Below are 11373 nucleotides of genomic sequence, written 5' to 3' on the forward strand. Positions count from 1 at the left end.
TATTCTTCTTCCATTATTATTAACATTTTTTATTTTCTTCCTTTTATTATTATTATTATTTTTTTTCATTCAAACACAATCTAAATTAATACAGCATTGAGAATGGTTAATTAATTTTTTATTAGTAAAATTTATAAAAAATTAAAAAATAGCACGCGCCATCCTGTTGGCTTCCATCATGTACAGTCCACATGTCCTGGCAACACATCCTTTGCACTCTCACACAATCATATATAGACTGGCCCCACCATAAATTAACTGAGATTTGACTAAAACAAATTTATTTATTTATTTTTAAAAAACCAGCAAATCCAAACAAAGAAAAGGAATAAAATTCCAATTATTATTTATTTACATAATAATATGTACAAAATAACCTCTTTTTTTTTATCTCTTTCTATTTCCTCCGGTGATTCCGGTGATTTTGTTATGATGCCAATTAAAATTAAAATAGGCCCGTAATTTTCGCTGCTAAAATTAAAAAAAAAAAAAGCAAGCTCAGAGGGAAATCGAGACGAGCAGAAAGTGATGGAAAACATTCCCTTGTTTGGGTTTTTGGGGTTATATAAAACCCCATTTTTCACTTTCATTTTTTGAGCTGTTTGTCTGCTCTCTCCCTCTCTCTCTGGACTCTGGATCCGCCAATTCACTGACCCGACTCTTTCTGGACCCTGCTTCCGGGTCACTCTGCATCGGCTTTCCGCAATGGGTTGCGTCAGCTCCAAGCAGGCGGTGTCTGTCACGCCGGCGTTCGACCACTCGGGTAGGTTCAACTCGGGTCGGATTCGGGTGGGGCTGGAGAATGACAAGGCCAGCCACAAGAGTTACGGGAACAGCAACCACAAGAAGAATGGCGAGTTGAGTTGTTGTGGAAGCGAGTTGGGTGAGTCCGGGAGAGCGAGTTCTAACGGTGATTCGTTGAGCTTTAGGTTGCGGAATTTGCCTAAGTATATTGAAGGTGAACAAGTTGCCGCCGGGTGGCCTGCCTGGCTTAGTGCCGTCGCCGGTGAAGCCATTCGGGGATGGGTACCGCTTAAAGTCGATGCGTATGAGAAATTGGAGAAGGTTGTTCAATGCGTCCATTTCATAAACTTATACGCACACTTACATTCATATGCATCAATGTTAGTTACGATTTCAAAGTTTTTTTTTTCCTGTAAAATTTGAATTGGGTGACATGTGATTGGTGCAAAGACGCTTTCTTTTGTCATTTTGTTTATGGTAAGTGGTTTTTTTCTTTGTTTTATTTTATTTGGTTCATTGTGAAATAATCATATGAGGCTAATGTAAATTATGAAGAAAATCGTCTTGTTTTCAATTTTTCGCTCTGCGTCTTTTCCTTGGAAAGTTCTTATCTTTCTTCTTTTCAGAAAAACAAGAATAATTGAGATTTTTTCCCCCGAAATTTAGAATTTTTGAGCTTTTTCGTTGACAGAGATAATTCAGAAATTAACAAGTTGTTAATTCATCTCTGCTTGGTGGGGCTTAAATTTTCTTTTCATTTTTTTTAAAAAAAAATCATGATTCCTAGAATTGAATTGATAGTTTGTTCCACATAAATTCTTCCCTTTTTTGTCTGATACAATTGTTTTTAACAGTAGGCATTGCTCTCATTGAACCAGCTTCCAGTCCTTTTAGGTCCTTTCTGAAGGAAATTTTTTTACCCTCTCTTTTACTTATCTGCACTTCTCATGCATGACTCGAATCTCATCTTAACAGTAAAGGATTTGTACTCTTGTTAAATTTTTTTGAAGAAATCCGTTAATTCTGTTATTCACTTTCCGTATATGCAATAGAATCTCTTGATGACATTTTTCTGTTATTTTTACTCTCCCTTTCTTCTTCATCTTCTTTTGCTGTGATAGTATCTTCCTTTCCCTACGGTAGTTGCTGGTGTTTGATTTTAGATTCATACAATCATTACTAGTGTTCCTTCCTCCATTCCATATACTAACTAATGGTAGCTGTCATGAACTTTTGCTACTGCTTCTTTCACTTCAACTGGATAATGGACTTACTGGATTCTCAATTGCTTTCATAGATAGGACAAGGTACGTACAGCAGTGTGTTCCGAGCTCGTGAGCTTGAAACTGGGAGGATTGTTGCTTTGAAGAAGGTTCGCTTCGATAATTTTGAGCCTGAGAGTGTCCGGTTCATGGCAAGAGAGATATTGATTCTCCGCAGGCTCAACCATCCCAACGTCATGAAATTGGATGGATTAATTACTTCCCGTTTATCATGTAGCATTTACCTGGTATTTGAGTACATGGAGCATGACATCACTGGCCTCTTGTCTTGCCCTGATGTCAGGTTCAGTGAATCACAGGTTTGTTCACTTTGCTCTCTAGAATTCCAATTGGGGTGTTTTGAGACCGCATATAGAAAATAAAATTATTTTGATTCTGCAGCCTTGAAATTTAGTTGCTATAAAATATGAACTTAATTCATCCCTAGAATTCATGTTACATATGATCATAATTTTTATGTTGTTGATGTGTCACCTCAGTAAAGTTGTTTCTTGCTTCGTTGAAGCATATCAATCGTTTTATTTTGTAGATAAAATGCTACATGAAGCAATTGCTATCTGGACTCGAGCACTGTCACTCAATGGGTGTAATGCATCGAGACATCAAAGGATCAAATCTTCTTGTAAACAATGAAGGACTATTGAAGGTGGGAGATTTTGGATTGGCAAACTTCTGCAATTCCGGGCACAGGCAACCTTTAACCAGTCGTGTTGTAACTTTGTGGTACCGTCCTCCAGAACTTCTACTAGGTTCGACTGATTATGGAGCATCTGTGGATCTTTGGAGCGTTGGCTGTGTATTTGCAGAGCTTCTCCTTGGAAAACCTGTTCTTCAAGGGAGAACAGAGGTAATGACACGGTTGAACTACATGATTATCTATCATTATTCATTTTCTGATGTCATATTATTGGTGAAATATGCTAATCGAGGTGTTAAAGATTTGCATTGGAAATGTGCAATTTTGGTGAAATAACTCAGTATCTGTCTAGATTTTAAAAAAAAAAAAAAAAAAAAAGAAACAAGCAGGTTTACTCATCTCAAAAAATTGTTTTGACAGGATTAATATGCTCATTATTGATTAATAGTAAGACAAGAGAGCCTTTTTTTTTTCTTAAAATCTTCTGTGTGAGAACAGAATATACAGTCAGAAGCATATTCCTGAAGCCTTTTTTTAATCCTTTTATTTTCCATATTGGAGTGTGAAAAGATAGCCAGCAAAACCATTTCATTCTTGTTGGATTACAAACTGGAAGTATCTGCTTTCAGCCAGTAGTCATTATAACAGTCCATGATATGGCAATTTGTTGGGCATTGGAAAACTAACTTGTCAACTGCACAAAAACCCCATCTGATTTTGTGATTCTGTTGTGTTATAATTTTAAACTGTAGAACATGCAAGAATCAGGCATTGGGAGGATCAGAGATAGCCGTTTTATTATGATTTTTATTACAAACTGATAGAAATTATGTGCTGTAATTTTTTTGAATTGATCAATTTGAGCTTTGGCATGAATGCTATTGGTCTCTCCTTCAGGTTGAACAATTACACAAAATTTTCAAGCTTTGTGGGTCCCCACCTGATGAATACTGGAAAAAATCTAAACTTCCTCATGCAACTTTATTCAAACCACAACAACCTTATGATAGCTGTCTTCGTGAGACCTTCAAAGATTTGCCAGCAACTGCTGTGAACCTGATAGAAACACTTCTGTCTGTAGAGCCATACAAGCGTGGGACTGCTACCTCTGCTCTAGCATCTGAGGTGATTGTCATCTTCTATGAAATCTGATGGGCCAATCACAAGAGAGACCATGGAAATGAATTTACTTATCATTCTCTATTTGACATCACCATACAATGATGTTGTTATGATGAATTCATGTCTAACCTCTTCATATTTGGTTCACATCCTTCATTTTAGGTCCAATAAAACCACACCACAGAAGAATTGCTGTTATTTTTTTGCAAATTTTATGACTGACCTCTGGTATATCTAACTAGAATTTTTCTAATGTGATGCTTTTATCTTCAATTTTCAGTATTTCACCGCAAAACCTTATGCATGTGATCCATCAAGCTTGCCAAAATATCCACCCAGCAAAGAGATAGATGCCAAAAACCGTGAAGAGGCAAGGAGGTGAGGATTTTTAATTTTCCTTTTCTGATGAAAATTTTCAATTATTCCTGGCTGAAATAAATATTGATTGTGCCAACTTACTAAAAGGAAGAGCTTTGCCAGTTAAGTCATCAAGCCCACTTGTGGGCAACAGTTGAACACATGAAATTAGCTAAACTTTAGGTTATGGTTTTGGATTCAAGTCATAATGGTCTTGGAATAAAATGAAGATTAGATCTCTCCATTATGTATAAAAAAATATTGGACGGTGCCACTGTTATATGACCACTACGATAACCAAGGAAATGAAATGAAAATGATACAATGCATTAAATCCTAAATATGCTTCTTAGAATGGAGTCATACAATTGGTATTTGATAAGGAACCGTAAAACTTATAAATATTTGCAGAGCATAAATTGATGTTTTTAATTGTCAAATAGCTTGTCAGCAGTGATGGAGCCAGGAATTCAACTGAGGGGGGGTCCAAATTAAAATATGTAATTTGTAAAAATAATATACATAAACAAATATAAATTGACAAGAAAGAAGGAAGGGCTGGGGTGAGGTGAAGGTAAGAACTTGCAGAAAAAATGGGTTCCCTTTTGTCAGCAGAGTTGTGAGAATGAGTGATGCAGCTATTTTAAAAAAATTTTAAGATTAGGGAGTGAAATTACTAACATACCCTCAAAATTTTTCAAAATTCCAGGGGGGGGCCCAGTGCCCCACTTGGCCCAATGCCGGCTCCATCTATGCTTGTCAGTTTGTAATTTGTTTGGGGTCAGTGTTTTGAAAAGTTATGGTAAAACAAATTTAAAAAAGAAATCTCTGGATTGTTGACAAACTGAGAAGGCTTTCTGAACTTTCAGGAAAAAGATCAGCGGGAAAATTCGTGGTGCTGAAACAAGAAAGCCAACAAGAAAACCTGGTGGAATCTGTAAACTGGCACCAGCAGAGGTCTTTCACTCTCTCTCTCTCTCTCTCGCCGGCACATGTTTTGAGGAAGCTAGTTAACACTGTACACTGATAGGTTCCTTCTTGTTTTCCAGAATGCAGCAGCTCGAATGCAATGTGCTCAAAATAAGACTGGTAATAATATACGTATTCCTAAAGGAGGAGATGGCAACTCTGGTGGAGAGGCACGGAAGCCATCATTTGACAAAATGGAAGAGATTTTCCATGTAAAGAATGCATCCCAAGGAGACATTCCCTTTTCTGGCCCATTACAGGTTTCTAGTTCAAGTGGCTTTGCATGGGCAAAAAGGCAGAAGGACGATGTGTGTATAAGATCCCACAATGGGTCTATTTCAAGAGGTCACATTAACAATGGATTGGAACACTCTACTGCATTGCAAGAAAAGAACAGTTTTGATTCAAGACGACATGATAATGGAGATGTCACATATGGGATCCGAACCAATTCTGGGGGCCATGATTCATATGAAATTTCCAAGCATGCTTTGCAGAAACAGTGGAGTCAATTTGAAAGGCCAGATTCCTTTGATGCTTCTGAAGGGTACCATTCACAAGAACTATCATTGGCACTTTATCAAAGAGAGGAAATGGAAGCAAAGAGAAATAATTTGGTACGTTTGTAAATAATAAAGACATATCTAACTTCAATTTTTCTCTTTGTTGAAGATGAAAGAAATATCATGCATAATGTTGCATACTTGCAAGTTTGTGAAAAATCTTGTAACTTGCTGTAGACTTAAGTTATATAAAAAACTAAAAATTAATGGAAATTTATTAGATTCCAAAAGCAAAATATGAAAACTAAAATAATTATATTAATTTCACTACCTTAAGTAGGTGAGCATGTTCATTTGTTGTGTTCCTGTCTTTCTGTTTGTTTTAACTTTACTATTCTTATTTAACAAGCTACCGAGTTTAAATAGACATTGAATGAAAATTTATAGTGGGGTTGGTATCTTTTCAACTTTTCTATTAGGAATATAGAAAAGACACTTGTTCCTATATATTTTATTTTTGTCTTATCTAGGAAACATCATTGGTTTTATTCAAAATCATTTCATATCCACAATAATAATAATAATAATAATAATAATAATAATAATAATAAACATTCATAAGGCTATATGGCTAATGTTTTGAGGTTCAATGAATTGGATGTTCTGGAATTTTGGGTCAATCAAAGAGGTGCTGATGATGAACATCGAGGCAGTACAGCAGTAGGGTTCAACTAGTGCAAGTGGTTGTCACAGCGAGAGTAGGGAAGAGAACTAGTACTATATTGGTGCCTTTTAGATGATTCTTTTCCTCCTTTTATTTATTTATTTGGAAAACAAGAAAGGAAACATGAAGCTTGCCCAATGTGATTTTCGCTAACATTGTCATGGCTTAAAAGTTGAAAGCAAAGTATCGACAAACTAGGCTTGAGCAAGTAATGCATTTTTTTTTTCTTCTTGTGCATCTATATATTATGTCGAGTGCATAAAAATGGAGATAAATGAATTATATTCTAACGTTCTACCATCTGATTTTATGTTGGAATTGAACAGGGTTTTCAAGGTCAAGGAGACAAGGTTGATTTTTCTGGACCCTTACTAACCCAATCACATAGAGTGGATGAGCTCCTCGAAAGACATGAACGCCACATTCGCCAGGCTGTTCGAAAGTCATGGTTTCAAAGAGGTATATGATGATAATAATGATAATATAATTTTTCACATTCTTTTGGCAACCTTCACAGTGTGCAGTGTTTCTCAGTTTGATCAATTAATCTCAGATCTGAGGCATGCAATCATCTTAACCCTGCTACTTTGGTACCATGCAACATTGATAAGTTGTTGGGCTCTATAAAGGGTTGATTACAATAGGGAACAAAAGAAAAATAACCCAACAATTGGATAATTAATTGAGGACATGTAGCTAAAGCCTATGCCATCATCGGCCATTATGATGGCAATAAATGATGTTTTTATCTGTGATATACTGCTTCCAACAATTCTGTAGTGAAATAATTAAAGAAACTTGAACTAATGTTATAATGGGTCACTATAACTTAATAACTTCTCCACCTATCATGATAAATAATTAGGCATGTACTTGCCATCTTGTTGAATAGAGTTCCTGAAACATAATTGCCAGCATGACTCATGGTGTGATTCTTTGTTTCAGGAAAGAAACTTGGGAAGTGAGCATCACCAGATGTATTGGCTTCATGGAGTACTTTTTGAGGACAGCTGCATCTCTCTCTTCCTTATGTGGAGAGGTGATGGAACCTCACATGAGTAGTCAGTTATCAAGAATCCCAGCCCTCAAGAGCAAGGATCATGTTAACTAGTCCTTCCCACTAATTGGCCTGATGAACCATCAGACGAAGTAGAATATCCTACACAAGACTGGCGACGAATGAGATTTAGCGAGCAGTACATAGCAAAAAGCATGAAAAGGGATGAGGAAGCAAAGAGCGGTCCACAATGATGGTTCGCTCTCTCTTCTTTCACCCTGCCCCATGAGAGCATTAGTTTATTTGTTTTTAGCTTTATTCCTTTTTTGTATTGAATTATCTCCTTCCTCTTTTGTTCTTTTTTCCATTCCCCTCTTTCTTCACTTTCCTCCTTTCAGTGAGGTTACTTGTATTTTGAAAATTTTCTTCGATTTAATCAAATCCTCTGCTCTGTATATATAGCATATCTTTAGTCATGATTTGTAAGACTTTGGCATCAAATGTCTTTTTCTCCTATTATTAGCATTGCATTGCTTCTCAGAGGTGTTCTCTAAAAGATTCAAACTATGAAGTATTTCTTAGACAGTGACATTGGTACTGAGATGAAGGAAGCACCACCAGCAGAAGGGGTTATCATCTACAGTGCAATTCACAGCTGAAACCAATACTATAGTAAGCATAGAATCGAACTCACAAGTATTCCAATATAGAACTTTAAAAAAGGACATTGCCAGTTTATCACTGATCTTGCATTTTGCTGCTGCTCTATTGCTTGCTGGTTGTATATCAATGAAGCCATTAAATATACAAAAATATAATGAAGGGGTATTCTGGGTCCAGCCCAAACTCGGCCAGCTCGTTCTGGTTTTTGGGCTTAGACCAAACCTTTCTGGTTCAGGGAACTGTATTATATGGGTTAACCTTGCAAGACAGAATTGGGAAATTCCAAGAATTATAATACAACAAAAAAAGTTTCAATTTTCTGAGATAGATAAGGACCTCTACACACTTGGCCTAAATATCTAGTAATTTATCCATGTGCAGTGTCATATAAATGAGCTTTGTTATGGGCTTGTGTCGTCTTCTCAAGGGATATGGTTGTAAAATGCTGTTGAAGATGTTCAATTTGGAGGAAGATTCCCATATGTACAAAGAACTTGACTCCAAGATTCAATAAAATCAATCAACGTCTTCCATTGCCTAGCAATTAGCAACCATCTATCACTGTATTAAAGATGGGCCAGTACATGGGATCCCCGAATGGGGCCAATCATGGGAGGTAGGGTTGATGGTGGCTTTTGTTATTCACCATTTGGAAGGACTTCATCATTGTATTGATAAAGTGGAAAGGGACCATTTTGGGTCACTATGTCACCACCACACAAAAGAATTGATATATTTTTTGGCTCCTTACCCTTAATTTTTTTTCTTGAAAAAAAAAATCATATTAATTATAAACATAATCATAATGGGCTAATTTTAAGTTTTTTCACATTGAGTAAGTTTTTGTAGTGAAAATTATTGTTTAAACCTGCAAAAGGAATCTCATTAATAACTAAATAATCATGATTGTTTTTTATTTACAGTTTGAGAATATTTAGATCAATTTTACATTTATCTTGATTAACTTATCTATTTAAATAAATCTAAAAATATATCTTCATCAACACAAAAAGACGCATTTAGAATAGAGGTTTGAGCTAGTTTATGGCGGTTTCATATTTAATAGCTATTCCAAATCCATTTGGTAAATATATCAAATAGTTACACAACTTTAACTTCGTATTTAAAAAAAAAAAAATTAGAGTTGTTCTCGATTAATTATTACTATTTAAAGATAAAAAGTCCACATTATCCTCTATCGTGATATATTTCTATATTACTAGGAATGTATATTACTTATATTTTCTTATATTATTTAGTTTTTATTTATTCATTTTAGTAATAAAATAAATATAGTATAGTAAATAAAAAGTTATATATTTATTGAATAATAAAATAAATGATATATTCTTGTTGGTTATTTTACACATCAACAAAAATAGTTAGAAAAAATTTTACTAAATACTTAGGTTTTGTTTGGTAATATTAACTGTTTTAATAGCTATTAGCTATTTTAGTAGCTGTCAGTTATTTTATCAGCTGTTAAATATTAATTGTTAGTGATTAGTTGTTTATATGATGATTTAAAATGGAAATATTCGATAAAAATAATTATTAAATTAGCTGTTAAATATAAAAATAGTGACATTATACTCTGGTTAAAACATTATTTCAACTTCTAAAAATTACGAGATAACTTTTTATAAAATACTCTATCAACTTTTAAATACTAATGTAAATACTCTGTCACCAAACAATATAAATAAGAAATATGATACAGTAAATGTTACCTTAAAAGCTGTTGCTGAACAGAGTCTTAATATGAATAAGCTACCATTATCTTACAAAACAGTTATCAGTTATCAGCTTTCACTTATATCAAAACAGTTAAATCAACCATGCTCTAAATATATGTATTTGAAAACTATATTTTAAATTTTAAATATTGACAATAAAAATTAAATTTAGGGTAATGTCTTAGGAAGTTAATTAACTAAATAACTGTAACTCTCTCTAATAATAAGAAAAATTATATTTGATCGTGGTGATTTTATTTAAAATGTTTTATATAAAATGGTAAGTAAATAAAATATATAAATATAAAAGTGGATTTTATAAAATTATAAATTTTTTATTAATTTTTAAAATAATTTTAATAATTATAATAATTAACATATTATCTTCTACTAATTTATCATCTCATTTATATATTGTGTGCACTGAATTGTCTATCATGATGTTATTTAATGATATGATTTTATGTAGCCTAGCATTGGCTCAAGCCAAAGAGACACAAGCGAGAAATTTTAATATTTAAATATGGTATTTTACTCAAAGATCCATCAACATCATAATCAAAAAGATTAATACATAAATTCCTCCTTTATTTTCAAGAAAAAATTTTACTTTCATCCATAAATTTTTTATCATAATATTATTAATATAAAATTTAACAAAATTATTATAAATAATAACTATTATTTGAAAAATAAAAAATATAAATATATAGTGAAATGAATAAAAAAGATAATTAATATTAATATTTCAAAATATAATTCACTAAAATATTTTTATTAATTATAAAATGAACTATAATACTCAAATAAATGATAATAGAAATTAGATTTATTTTTTTAAATGGAAGAAGTGGGCCCCGCCTAACCACGACAGTGCGCATTGCCTGTCTTGCGCATAATTACCCTAAGAAAAACACGAGGGTTAACACAGGCACTGTGATTAAACCAATTACCAAATATTTTCCAAATTACTATGCTCATAATCACGTGCCATTCCCATGCACACGCTGTGCCTGCAATCATCTCATGGACCCCACACTTCTTCATCATTATCATCATCCTTCCAAACTCGACCCATCATCTTTTGCCACGTGGATTCCGTCAACCTGGCTTCTGCACTAGATTAATTCTTTTCATGAGAAAACTCAACTGATGATCTTCTTCTGTAGTAGTATTTTGCTTGTCCCATGGTACAAGACACGTATATCACACGTGGCATGGATTTTTTTTACCATAGTGTTTTCTCAAGCTCCACAAAATGCTTGACACGTATTTCCACTTTGCTTGGGAAGTACTGCTTTACCGCCGCCCCTTTGTCAACAGCTCAACCAATTAAATTACTATTTAATTTTTATATTTTAATAAAATTTAATTACATTTTATTTTATTTATTTTTTAATTATTTATCTAATTTAAATTAAATTATTTTTATTAATTAATATATTAAAAGAAAGAGAATTAAATAAATTTATATTAATGTTTTTGTTGGTGAATTTATTTATTTTTTATTTAGCCTGCAAAAACATGTCCGGTACTGTCACGATGGCGTGTCAAAAATTATCAGGCTTTACTTGCCGTCCTAATTGGCAGCATAAACATGACGAAAGCTGAGCCGACAACAGTGAGAAATTTTTCAGT

The 11373-nt window shown here is 33.6% G+C and overlaps 1 protein-coding gene across 1 annotated transcript; it reads left to right on the plus strand.

The window, feature by feature from the left end:
- The first annotated feature begins 491 nt into the window (after positions 1–491).
- Positions 492–7876, plus strand: LOC110639193 (protein IMPAIRED IN BABA-INDUCED STERILITY 1). The gene is made up of 9 exons (XM_021790034.2): positions 492–1065; positions 2042–2326; positions 2557–2874; positions 3562–3789; positions 4067–4164; positions 5013–5100; positions 5193–5729; positions 6666–6798; positions 7285–7876. The coding sequence occupies exons 1-9, from the start codon at positions 706–708 to the stop codon at positions 7302–7304; spliced, it is 2067 nt and encodes a 688-aa protein (XP_021645726.2). The 5' UTR covers positions 492–705; the 3' UTR covers positions 7305–7876.
- The last annotated feature ends 3497 nt before the right edge of the window (positions 7877–11373 follow it).

The sequence above is a fragment of the Hevea brasiliensis genome, chromosome 13, assembly GCF_030052815.1.
Source record: "Hevea brasiliensis isolate MT/VB/25A 57/8 chromosome 13, ASM3005281v1, whole genome shotgun sequence".
NCBI classification, from domain to species: Eukaryota; Viridiplantae; Streptophyta; class Magnoliopsida; order Malpighiales; family Euphorbiaceae; genus Hevea; species Hevea brasiliensis.